The sequence below is a fragment of the Chiloscyllium punctatum genome, chromosome 12, assembly GCF_047496795.1.
Source record: "Chiloscyllium punctatum isolate Juve2018m chromosome 12, sChiPun1.3, whole genome shotgun sequence".
Taxonomy (NCBI): Eukaryota; Metazoa; Chordata; class Chondrichthyes; order Orectolobiformes; family Hemiscylliidae; genus Chiloscyllium; species Chiloscyllium punctatum.
In genome coordinates, this window is record NC_092750.1 from 32,311,994 (window position 1) to 32,325,987 (window position 13,994).

A 13,994-nucleotide genomic window follows, 5' to 3' on the forward strand; every position below is an offset into this window, starting at 1 on the left:
GCACACCAGTCTGAAAAGCAACCCTCCAGCACCACTATCCTCTGTCTTCGATCTTCAAGCCAGTTCTGTATTCAAATGGCAAGTTCACCCTGTATTCCGTGAGATCTAACCTTGCTAACCAGTCTCTCATGAGGAACCTTGTCAAGCGCCTTACTGAAGTCTGTATAGATTATGCGACTTGGGCAATCCTGTTTCTCACAATCATTACACAAATTGCCAACGGCAAAGTTTTGTGTGCAGGGTGCAGGATATTAAACATAAATTGGATAACACATAATATTTGAATTCCACACAGTGGTGCTAGAAAAATGATGAAATCCTAAGCAGCATGAATTCAGAGGCAGTAATATTAAAGATATGATGCTATATGTTTGCCAGCAACACATCATTATGTTATGAAGTAATGTTAAGTGAGTTGAGCTTGGAGTGAGCATAAATCAGAAGCAACAGAATGCCCATTATTAAAACGGATGATAAAATACTTTCAGCCCAGATGAAGGCCATTCATCCCAATGAGTTTGTGCTAAAATTAATTTAGCTATGCCATGAAATGCAATTAGGTTGAAACCACAGAATATGCCTAGAATATTATTCTTATTAATAAACCAAAAATATGCCAGTTCAGATTTTATTCAGCTTTTCTTTAAATACAATTGCAGAACTCTTTCACATTGCTCTTTCCACCTACCAATGTTTCTTTTAACTTCCCTGCAATGTGTATAACCTATTTCTTGTATTATATAGGCACTTGAAAATTGCCACATTGCCCTTACATGCACATCTTAAGAGTCATTCTTTTTTATATGAACGCTTCATCCTGTGTGGCACATTCCTGATAAGGTTTACAGAAGACAGACAAATGACAGGAAACAAGATAGTACTTGCTTATCATTAAAAAAAAAGCCAACTGAAGAAGATAGAGTGCATTCATATAAAAGGCTTTTATTACCTTTATTAGATGAGTTAATGCTTCCTGAAGCTGAGTCTTACTGAGAACAGTTGGTAGCGGTGAAGATCGAGATTCTGATGCCAATGTTAAAGGGGAAGTTGAACCGTATTTCCTTTCAGTTTCTGAAATCATTCCGGTTGAATGCTTGAACATACCAGGAGACAAAAGCATGGATGGACCAACTGAGGAGGTGGTAGTTGGTGTGAGAACCACCTACATAAGAACAACAAAATTTAAGTACATTTTGTGACCTGACAAAGCTGGAAAGATAAATTCTACCCTGTAACCTATACCTTCTTTGTTGGCATCTTCATGTATTTCTTGTAAATGCATTTGTTGTCAGCAAAAAAACTGATTAGGCTGATTTCAGGCCAATCCTACTAATATTCTAATCAAAATGCACAATGAACTGAAGTAAAATAATGCAATGATGATCAAATATTTGAATATAAATCCATGTTTTCTTCAAGTTGGCTTATGAAATCTGAACATCCGAATAAGTGAGTTTTTAAATTTTTCCATACTTATTTCATAATTTGTCAATAGAATGAACACATTAACAACTGATGTTTTACAGTGCATATTGGGACTGAAGTAAACCTTTTACAAATTACAGTTTTAAAAATACAAAGCTAATGCAGGGTTCAAAATTTTGGGTTCTAAACGCACCATTTTCCTACAAAAACAGAAATTGCTGTTAAAAATTCAGGTCTGGCAATTTCTGTGAGAGAAAAAGACAATTTCATGGTTTGGGAGTAAACAGATTAAAATCGTACAAATACTGCTTAAAGTATTTTGTTTCATCATATAGAGGAAGCCCACTAACTACATTTGTTTTAGAGACAACTCATAATGATTTAAAATTGTACAGAAGCTACAAACTATGCACAGGATATTATTACAAATAAGTTATGAAGACTTGTCATTGAATAAAGGCTTCAGTTTTTCTTGAATTACAATTGCAGAATTGAACAATCCCAGTTTATTGGAATTTGGGATTTAAACAATATTTTTTCTTCATAGTCAAGTATATAAATAAGAGGCGTCAATGATCAATAACGTTTCAGAGCTGGAATAACTTCATTACCATAATGCCCCATAAATTCAGATGATAAAGCTAGTTTTTCAGAAACTCTGAATGCTCCGACAAAAAGGATAGCCATGTTTTGATTCACTGCATAGCACCATATGTAAAGCATCTCTATTTTCATGCTGATACTCGTTATTATCAGATAATGGGAGAATACTTCATTACAAAATTCTTCCTGGTCCCAAGAATCCTGAGACACCTCTACATCAAGTTTATTTTCTTATTAATGGAAGTTAACTCAAATACAATAGTTGACTACATATTTCATTTCATTGTTTATAATCAACTATATTTTTTCATATTATTCAATGCACCCTCAGTAAAAGCAGTTTAGGGATGAATTAGTGAGTAATTGCAGTTCATAGTGTTATGAAGGTTTAGGTGTGTATTGTACTTTCAAGAGAGGGGGGAAGCTAGCAAGGAATGACTGAAAGCACAAAGTGCTGAACAAGGAAACAATCTAACATTTGGTTGAAACAAGTAGTTGGCAGTGTGTTACTATGGAACAAAAACAAATTCAAATTCAGTAAATTTAAATTATGCCCTAGATACCAAAATCCAATCGAATTTGAATTTAGTGTTTTGATTACATCAAACCAATTAAACGATCTGACATTTTGAAGAGTTAGGGAGAGAACTGCCAACACCAAATAAAGACTGCTAGCCAAATAGCTCACTGAAAGGTACCTGTCCGTAAGAAAAGTTGTGCAGCAGAAGACAGAAGAGATGACAGATGACCATCAACAGAGCTGACTGGGTTTGAAATGTGATTTTTATGTAATTGGGTTTTTTTTTAAAATTGGACCTGTATTGTAGAGTGGTATGTAAAAGATAGGTTAAGAGAAATGAGGTATAAATAGTGGTTTTAATGTTCTCTGTTGGACTTCGAATAAAATTGTGAATTTTTACTTTAAGTAGTGAAATCTGGGTTAGTTCTTTGCCTCTTGAAATTTAACAGATTACAACGCGAGATGGACTTCTCTGTGTCGGGTTTAAATTAGCAGAGGAGTTTACCTAATGTTGTAACAATAGCTTCATTGATCAAATGTATTATTGACCTGAACATGTATAACAGTAGTCAAATAGGCAAAAGAGAAAAAAAAAGTATGGGACTCACATGAGCCCTATAAAAATATAAAATAACTTCCATTTTCATGTATTCCATCCTCTTCTAATAAAGTCCAACATGATATATGCCTTTGTAACTGCTTGCTGCATCTACATGCTAACATTACATTCCCTGTGCAAGTATACCCAAACCCCTCTCACCATCAACAGTTAGAGGTTTCATGCCTTTTAAACTATTTTCTATTCTTACGAAAGTGACTTAAGTTCACACTTTCCGATAATTATGCTCACTAAGCACTCCACTCATCTTTTTGGAGATTGTGTCCTTCTCACAACTTACAATCCCAGCTAGCTTTAGAACACCGTTAGAGACCAAATTAACTGCAAAGAGAATCCAAAGTAGACAAGGACGCAGCCAGAAGACCACAGCAACCCAGGCAGCATCAGGAGCTGAAGAAGTCAACATTTCCTGGAGGAGGGAGGGTTATACTTGGGACTGGAATTTGGGCCATAGGTTATAGTCCAACAGGTTTACTTTGAAATAAAAGCTTTCGCAGTGCTGCGCCTTCATCAGGTGCTAGCTACCTGATGGAGAGCTGCTCTGAAAGCTAGTGCTTCCAAATAAACCTGTGGAGTATAATCCAGCATTGTGATTTTTAACCTGGTCAGCTTTGGAACACTAGCAGGCTCAGACACATTAGTTTATTCTCCTCAATGACAATCAGCATCAATATAAACCATAAATTGCTGTAACCACAGCATTGATTCTTGCTGCACTTCACTATGACAGCCTAACAACTTAAACAATTTATCCCTACCATACTTCCTCTTTATCAATCAATTCTCCTACATAATCAGATTTGAGAATTTTAAATGTCAGTCATTCAAAAAGATGAAAAGATAAGCCCAACAATTAAAAGCCAGTCAATATAAAACATTTCATATAATAATCTAGGACAGAAGTCAAGTGTCACTTGGAAAAATCTGGATTAGTTAAGGAAATCCACCACAGACCCATTAGGATAAATCAGTGAACAAATTTTATTGAGGTAACAAACAAACCATGGAGGTTAATGCGGGTATGTGGTTTTTGCACGTGGATTTTCAAAGAGGCAATTAAAGTGGCACATTACTACTTGTTGACACAGACAGCTGAAGGCCATGGATTGAAAGGAATGTGGCAATTTGGATGCAAAAATAGCTGAGTTACAGTAAACAGAAGATCAGTGAACACAGTTTATTTTGGGACCTGAGCAAAGTTATATAGTGGAGATTCCCCAGGGACTGGAATTTGGACCACAGGTTTCCAGAAAATCTATATTAATGATCTAGCATTTGGTATGATGGGTATGCAGGGCATAGTTTCAAATCTGAAGATGACAGAACTTTAAAATATCATGAAGTCTTACAGGAATAGAAGTACAATTTAAGAGGACATAGGCTGGTAAACTGGACAGACATTTGACAGATGAAATTAAAATATTGAGAGAAAGAATGAAGAAATGCAATAAATAATCCAATTCTGAAGGTAATAGGAGCTGAGGGATATTGAGTTATATGCACAGAAATCAGTGAAAGTGGAAGGACAGGCTAAGAAAGTGGCCAAAGTATACAGGATCCTGGGCTTTTTCAATCAGGTCATACAATACAAAGGGAAAGCAGTTGAGATGAACGTATTAAAAGCTGATTTAGCCTCAACTGGAGAAATGTCTCTGATTCTGGACACTACAGTAAGAAGGCTTTAGAGAGGGTGCTGAAATGATTTCCAACAATGGTTCCAGGGATGAGGCACTTTTGTTACAAAAGGATAGATTAGAGATTTAGAGAACCTTCTTAGAGAAGATGGAGAGATTTGATAGAGCTGTTTGAAATTGTGAAAAAAGGTCTGCACAGATAGGTAGGGAGAAACTTATCTGGTTTAAGGTTAAAGGCAAAACGTAGAGATAATAGGACAAATTTCTTTTGCACCACACACAGTTAGCATCTGGAATACACTGTCCAAGCAAGTGTGGTCAAAGTATATTTGATTATGGCTTTTAAAACGGGTCCTGGTTAATTGTCTGGCAAGAATTAAAATTACAAGGCTACAAGGTGAAAGGTAGGGAAGTGTGACTACCAAAATTGTTCTTGCAGACCCTGCATGAATTCAGCACACCAGAAATATTCCATTTGTGGTGCAGCTATTTGATGATTAGGTAATTAGTACAACTTCTAAAAAATATTATAGCAATAAATCAAATTCTACTTTTAGCATAAATTTAATGGAGCTAATGGATCCTTCTTCTCTTTGCTTCACCCATACAAAATAAATTAGTCCATAAATAAATGAATTAAAGAATAAACAATAAAATTACAAACCCTACCTACTTACTTGATCTTGTAGAACTATAGTTGATTGATTCCCAATAATCAGGACTGCATGTGTTAAAGCTTTAGCCTAAGATAACAACTTGAACTCATTATAGTGGGATTTCATTATAAAAAGAAAATAAAACAGTTGGGCTGAATGTTTTTCTTCCCCCCAGTTTTACCTGGTTAGTAACAGGGAATAAATCCTGGATGAGAACTTTTTGGCAATTGGCTATACCCATCATATGCTCTCTGGTGTTTGTCAATTTAACACATTCAACTAGATCACATTTAACTTCAGAATCTTAACTAATTCCTTAAGTAAAATAATTGGTTAAGATCATAAAAGGACACAAAAACCTTGCTTGCTTTTCTACTAGGTAATAGATTTTGATATTGCCTGCTAGGGTAATATCAAAAGCAAGGTGGTTTGAAAGTTTTGCTAAGTTTTCTTTAAAAAAACAAAGGTAGCATTCCGTGATGTGTCTTAATTTTTTTTCCAGAAGGAGCAAGTCTCTTCAGGATAACAAGCTTGGCAGATGATAAGCATCCTTGTTTCGTGTATCCATACTCTATTGGATCAGCAATCTGAATCTGGCGCCATCTTTTCCCGTATTATAGATTGGGAAAACAAACATTAGTCAATTTTGCACTGAAAAAGGGTAACTGAACATAGACGGTACTGAGGTTTCTTCACATTTGCATTCAAATATTTGGATTCCTTTTATGCCAATGACTTAGTGCAATAATCTAGTTTATTGCACAGTTGACGATATTTCTTGACATCTACCTTCTCCCTTGCCCTCCTGTGTCTAACCGACCACCCACTCTTGAAACCTTTGACTTCAGTACTGAACTTGGTCTTGATTCCTAGTTTGCAGCACCCCAGGAGATTAACTGTAAATGACATTTCAAAAGTTTGTACCTGTAATGAAGTTTCTGTGGTCCTTACGTTTGGTTCTTTAAAGCTTTCTGGTGTAACAAGTATTGGAGAAAAATTGGCCGCTAATGATGGTTTGCTGAGATGCTGCTGATCATGCTGTTGTGTCAGTTTGAGTTTCTGAAGCAGCTCATGACCTTGAGATCCAATATCTGAAGTGCTTCTTTCACCAGTGCTGTTCTGTGGAGTTGGATTACTTCCTGAAGGCAGGTTCTGGTTAGTGCATGTTATTTCAGAAGAAGCTGGGCACATCAGTGGTGATACTGCTTTGACTTCTTGTTGCAAATTCTGACTGTGGCCATTAGTGTTGATGGTGGCTACACTCTGATTAGAAGTAGCTTCAAAAGTTAGCGAAGACTGAAAGAGGGGACTGGCAGAAATATTGTACAAAGGATTGGTTTTTACATCAGATTTTTGGAGAGCAGCCGGTGTCATCAATACTTGTGCAGCATCTTCTTGGTAATTTGATCGGGAAAAGTTGATTTTGTTATTCAGATTCTCTGGGCTTCCCAACTGCTTAAGTTCTGTCGCATGTTCATAAGGGAATAGCAAACTTAAGTTTTGACTTCTTAATTTGGTATCTGGCTGCGTTGCCAATAATATTTCTTGGTTAGAATTCATTAAGTGCTCTTTTGAAACAGGTGTTCCAAATAACTCCTCTACTGTCAAATGTTTGGTACCTGAAAGAATATGCTAAAAGAGGAAATAAAGAATCAGTATTAAAATATTTGCTTACATCTTCATTGTCATAATTATTGGAGAAGTAGAAATTTCCTCTAATTAAGTACTGACCAAAGGCAGTGGTTCCTGCTACACAGGCTGTTCTCTAGTTCTAGAACTACTCTTATGGAGTGACCAGACAAGACAAATCAGAGAATCTGAAATGCAAATCGGTTTTTGATTCCATGCCTATCACCAAAAATGCATGTTGTCTTTTCTACAGTTTTTTGCTATTAATATGCTCATCCACCTCTTATTTTGACAGATCACTATTTCAGTGCACCTGGTCAGCCTTCTAGGTTATACACCCTGAATAAAATGGAGGTAATTCAAAACATTGATGTCTGATTCTAACTCACATGAAGGACCATTTTCATAGTTTTCTTGTGCTTGCTGATTTACATTGGTTCTCAGCCTGGCAATGTCTCAACTTCAAAACTCTAATTTAAGTTTTCAAATCTCTTTGGTCTCAACGTCTTCCCATTTCCTCCAGTCCTTTAACCCTTTAAGATCTCTGCACTCCTCCAGTTGTGGCCTCCTTTATTTCCATTACTCTGTCATCGGTAGATGCATTTTCAGTAATTCTGAGCTCTGGTATTTCTTGTTTAAACCCACTTTCGTCTATCCCAAAAATCCTTGTGGCCCAGTGTCAAAGTTCTATTTGATAAAACTCCTGAATAGTGTCTTGGGATGTTTAGTACATTCAGCTATTCTACAAATCCAAATTGCTGTTGTTAAAATTATCACTCAGTAAAACTACCTTGCTGTGGTGCTGGGCTGGAGAGGAGGTAGGTTCGTCTATTGACTTTTTCACTGCTAGGCCTACAGAGTTGTGTATGCCTGGAGAACTTGATAAAATACTTGAGTCACCAAGTTGACATGTCTAAAAAGAAAAAAAGTCAAACACTATATTCAATATTGAATCAACTGTTAATATTTTAGCAGTGGTGATATTAGCTAATACAACAGAAAGAACTAACAATCCAAGATCAGACTGCAAAACATAACTGATCAAATGGAAAACCTCAAACTACTCAAATTCTTGTATCTGCTTTCATTGCACGTCACTAGATGGTTCAGAAACAAAAATGCTAATTTAATATACAAAATTTAATTTAGAACTGATACAAACTAAATGTGATTATTTTCAGCATTTATGTACTTTGATGTAGCAGCAAATGTTTAATTGTAAATCTAACTGATTACAAGAACATAAAACCAGGCAAGCAGAATACACAGTTCAAATGATCTGACTTAATCTTCAAAAGGAAAAGTCAGGGAGAGCAGGAAATGGTAGCAGAGTATGTTTTATACAATGACATGACATGTTAAAAAAAATTCCTTTGATTTTCAAAAAACAACCTTTCTCAGGCTGACTGAATTCCTGTGACAGGTCTATCAAAGCTTTTGTACTCGAGCAAATAGATAGGTACATAAAGCCATGTTGACAAAACAAAATCCCATCAATTTTTATACAGTGCGAATGTTGGCATATTAATACATGGTGTTCTGGAACCTCAAAATTTAAAGAGGACAAGGCAGCCAAACAAAAAAAAAACAGAAAGCAGAAATAGGACTGAGCTACTTGAGCTCAGGAGTCACACACTGTAGGGTAGTTGCCCCTGAAGTACAAGATTTATTTCTAAACCAACTTACTAATGGCTCCAAAGGCATCCAACCTCAAAGTCATTCTTAAATCAGAAAAGCCTGATGAATGGCTCAATTTTCTCTAAGTTTGTCTAAATTGTTAATTTAAGATAAAGATGCAGATTTGGGTCTTCTGCACATTGTATGATTCATAATCAAAAGTGTAATTCCAAACCACAAACTTTAATTTCACAATCATTATAGATAGCGTTTTTTTTAAAATCATGTCAAAATATATCTTTGTGCAGTTTTGCATTTTCTTTCATTGTTTGTATTTTCACTGTCCAGTGTGGTTGATATAGAAATACCAATTTTTACAAGGTTGTACAGGTACTCTCAGATTAACTGAGGTTAAGTTTACTTGTTTTTCCTTTGACTTAAGTAATATTTTCATATCAAAAATGTGCTTTGGTAGTGGTGAATACAATTTGTTTTTGCTTTTTCATCAAATTTAACTGGAAAAATGTGACTCTTACAGCATGGGGACAAAAATAATCTTACAGAGAAAGATTAAAAATATTGACAAGTTGATTGCACAAAATAGGAATGTGCATCAATACGGAGTCTCAAATTTTCAATGTATTACCCTCATCTGAAAAAGGTCAAAACAGCTTCAAATTATTTTGCAATAACCAGATGCCAATTAAGAAGCTCTCATTTTAATATTTGAAACCAGGATTGACAGAAATCCGATCAACAGCTCAGATTAAAATCATGCATCAAAACCATTTTTGCTCACTTCAGAATATCAATGACATTCTTTGTGAAGGATTATAAAGATTCCAAATAATTCTTCTGAAAATTCTGATTTACAAAAATGATGTTTTTCATTCAAACCTCAATTGTCCAATAGAGCTTTCATATTTTAATTATTAATTTATGAACTCCCCAGAATTTCATGTTGTCAGAATTATACTGATTTCAGTAGGTGGAAAGATTTTCTCCTGGAGGTTTTAAAACTGTACTAAAGCCCAAACTTCACAGAACAATTCCAAAAGCACATGCCGGCCACTTGAATTTTAAAAAATTACAAAATCAGCCTGTCTCTCAGGTCTATAAAAAAAATGCACAGAGTTAATAAGGTTTTCCAATTCATTCTATTATCCATTACTTTTCCTGATATGCAGGAGTAAGCAACTGAACCATGGTGTCCCAAACCTCCACAGACCGCTGACAATTTCTGCCTCAGTGCTTCCCAACCATGGGAGATGGCTGAACAACTGACTAGCAGTATTAAACATGGCCAAGTAGTTAAAGTCTGACCAGTCTCTGAATAAAGATTTTGCACAAAATTGTTGACAGCTTCAGCTAGTAGCCTTTTCACATCTAGACTCAAAAAGATGAAAATTAGCCAACAAAATTCACAGTAATCTTTTGCGAAAAAAACCCAAGAATTATACTAATTCATAGAATTACAAAACAGGTAGAACTATAGAAAGGTTACAGCACTGAAAAAGGTCAACCAGCCTATTGTATCAGTGCTGGGTGCATAAATTAATTAATTTCTGGTCCGAAGCCTTGTAGATTACAACACTTCAGGTGCAGATTTCGATTCCTTTTAAATGAGTCGAGGGTTTTCACCTCAGAAACCGGACATCCAACACAGTGAAAAAAAAAAGTGTTTCCTCATGTCCCTTTTAATCCTATCAATCTCCTTAAATCTATGCTCCACTCTGCTCGAGGAGATAATTTGAACAGGGAAAAAAAAATCAATTTAATTGCCCCAGTATTTTGTAACCTCAATTAAGTCACCCCCAGCTTCCTGTTCTCTAAAGAAAACAATCTTCGCCGTCCAATCTTTCCTCATTGCTGCAACTTCAAGTTTTAGCAAATTTAAAATAAAATATAAGCATCCTCTGTACTCTCGAGCAATTACATTCCATTGTTATGTTCTATCTGGAAAACTGCAGCCAATTTAGGACAATGTTTATGAAGAATCAAGGCCTCGAAGAGTATGCAGAGGAAATTGAATGTACTGCTACCAAGGATGAAAGACTTTGGTTGTGTGGAAAGACGAGAGAAAAATGGGATTATTCTTCTGCTAAAAGGAGAACAAAGGAAAATTTGATATATGCATTGAAATTTTAATAAGTTTGGACAAGTGGAAGTAAGAAGAAACAGGTTCTAGTGACCAAAGGATCAGTAAATGGAAGACACAAAGTGTAATGCAAGAACCAGAAGTGATTTGAGAAGGATATTTACACTTCCAGTTAGGATGATTTAAGAGTTAATTTCACTTGAAAACATGATAGGAGATTTAGTAACAATTTTAATAGGAAACATATCTGAGAAAGGAAAGATTTGCTGAGTACTGGGGATGATGCAGGGGAACAGAATAATGGGATAACTGTCAAAAAGATAATACAGGAGTGATGAGCTTAACAGTCTCCCACTGTTTTCCACTATTCAATGATTCCCTGACACACCAAAATTCTGATCCATTTTAGGGTCCAACAGCCATAACTACTGTTTTTTCTCAGCAGCATGGAGATTTAGGAACAGAAAATGAACTTTTCGTTCTTTAAGCCTGCTCCACCATTCAATATTATACCTTAGCTAATTGTGGTCTCAGCTCCACTTTCTTGTCCGTGCCTCCCCCACTTAAACAAAAGTTGAATTAGATTAAAAAGCCCAGTATCCACTACATTCTGGCGAAGAGATTTCCCTTCTGTCTCAGGAAGGGAGAGCTTTTATTCTTAAATAATGCCCATGGTTTTAGTCTCCCCTACAAAAAGGAAGAACAGTTGTTGCTTTTGGGTTAGTTAGAGCATTTACACTCACTTTTACTGATCGTACTTTACCAACACTAGCACATTTCATTGAAAATGTTCTGTTTTGATTAATTACTAATTTCACTTAAGAAACCTGTTTGTCAGACTTTTTAAAAAAAAAACTTGGGTAGAGATAAGCAATTTAAATGGTCATCTTGGTAACTGGAGAAAGTACTTTTGTTGTGGATCAGTGGAAATTGAGTGAAGATGTACTCCCCAGCCTCAAAACAGCACATAATCCTCATTTGTTGAATTTTCATAATAGAAATACTCAACTCTTCTTCAAATAGACACACACATAGGTTTACAAGTTTACTTAAAAATAAACTAAATATTCTCATCTAAACACAAGTCATGTGAAAGTCCATCATCCAGAAAGATAATGGTTACGAGTCAACTTCTAGTCTTTGTTCTTGAAAATTCTAAGATATTATAAATCCTCAGTCTTTGAAAGCCAAGCAAATAATCTTGATACAAATATGCAGAATACAAATTCTTGTTGAAGTTATGTATTGCTGAGTGGTGTTTCGAGGACAGTTATTTATTAACTAACACAAGGTGAAATGACTGATCATTGATGATTGCTTCAAACAATTTAAATCCTTACTTGTTCATACTCTTCCTTGGCTTTGCTAAGCATGTCTAAGATGTCAATAGGATTTTCTTCATCGTATCCACTGGGCTTGTTTGGAGTGGTTCTTCCGGGAGATTCTTGCTGAGCTCGCTGTGCTTCCATTTGTACTACCCTGAGGAGGCACAAACATATGTATCACAGCAAGTAATTACCTAGGCAGAAGCATTATCCCACTCCAATCAGAAGGTCTAAATTTGAGCCCTGATCAATGTTTAATTTAATCTATTTTGGTGTGATACACACTTAAAAAAAAAATTAAAGTAATTGACAAGGAAGCAGGGGAAGAAACTGGAGAAGCGGAGGCATTGTTCTGTTGATTGTAGCAGAGGTCTGGATAGCAGAGTACACTTGGGGATAGTTGGGAAGAACAGAATCAGGTGATATCTCCTTTGTCTTAATTAGTCACGGATGAAACCTTCCACAATGTATTTTTCATCTCAAGAGATCTCAATTAAATCATTTCCCAACAGAGTAATACACAGTCTTTGAAAATTTATTTCTTTTACCTCAAAAGTTTTAATATATTTCAGAGTTTGTGATTTATAGAATGGATGTATTTAGTTGTGGAGGACTCCTGCAAAAGCTTTGTGAACCTAATTCACATAGCGTCATAGAGATGTACAGCATGGAAACAGATCCTTCGGTCCAACCTGTCCATGCCGACCAGATATCCCAACCCAACCTAGTCTAACCTGCCAGCACCCGGCCCATATCCCTCCAAAGCTTCCTTTTCATGTACCCATCCAAATGCCTCCTAAATCTTGCAATTGTACCAGCCTCCACCACTTCCTCTGGCAGCTCATTCCATATACATACCTCTCTCTGTGTGAAAGGTTGCCCCGTACGTCTCTTTTTATCTTTCCCCTCTCACCCTAAACCTATGCCCTCTAGTTCTGGACTCTCCGACCCCAGGGAAAAGACTTTGTCTATTTATCCTATCCATGCCCCTCATAATTTTGTAAACCTCTATAAGGTTACCCCTCAGCCTCCATTGTTATCTTACACAGCTACAAAACGCAATGTTTTCACAGTTGAGGTAAACTTTACATCACTTAGTTCCAAGTTGCACAATTACATTTTGGTAACATCCAACAAACTAGGCTGGTAGTCCAAAAGTGCCTGTTCTTCAATGTCAGAACAACGATTAACTAATTTCTCATCCCCATGACTCGAGACTTTTAGAAGTTCATGACTTTTACAGTCTCAAGTAGTAGGAAACCCTGATATTAGATACAAGATCGCTGAATGAACATCTATTTTGGAGGGATTATATCATACTGATGACAGGGAAAAATTATTGTCTGAGGTAACTATCACTTTATTGGCAATCCAGAAACCCAGGGTAACAGAAATACTTTCAAATCAACATGTTCAGAGATGTTAGCACACACCTCCAAAGGTGGTGGGACTTGAACCCAGGCCTCCTGGCTCAGCCCTGCCTAATGGATTAAAACACAGTAATTTAACAAACCTGTTTAAAACTTGCACTCTGAACTAGTTGAACATCTCTGAAACTAACAAAAATGCCCAGGCCAAGCAGTAAAAAATAAGTTTGACCTCAATATGAAATTTTGGAATGGAACATTATAATTGAAAGCACAATAACATCTTATATGTTAAGCTGATTTAACAGTATGCAATTTTTCAGGTCTTACTTTGACATGAGTTGTGCAATTCGTTGACAGTCATTCTTGTCATAAAACCAGATGCTGTAAATGGACACTAATAAAAAAGATAAAACAAAATCAATTTTTACACCTCAAATGTTTTTCAGAGAACTTTAATTTCTTTTGCTGAAGATAGTTACATATACAGAGGAACCTCGA

At 36.0% G+C, this 13,994-nt stretch overlaps 1 protein-coding gene across 2 annotated transcripts in view; it reads right to left on the reverse strand.

Moving 5' to 3' along the window:
• Positions 1–13,994, reverse strand: part of dcp1a (decapping mRNA 1A) — a 71,187-nt gene that overhangs the window by 15,482 nt on the left and 41,711 nt on the right. For both annotated transcript variants that reach the window (XM_072582289.1, XM_072582288.1), the window contains exons 4-8: positions 13,824–13,890; positions 12,142–12,280; positions 7,877–7,999; positions 6,382–7,089; positions 950–1,162 (exon numbers count right to left, since the gene is read on the reverse strand). In XM_072582289.1, coding sequence (XP_072438390.1) covers positions 950–1,162; positions 6,382–7,089; positions 7,877–7,999; positions 12,142–12,280; positions 13,824–13,890 — 1,250 coding nt within the window. The remainder of the gene's footprint in view (positions 1–949; positions 1,163–6,381; positions 7,090–7,876; positions 8,000–12,141; positions 12,281–13,823; positions 13,891–13,994) is intronic.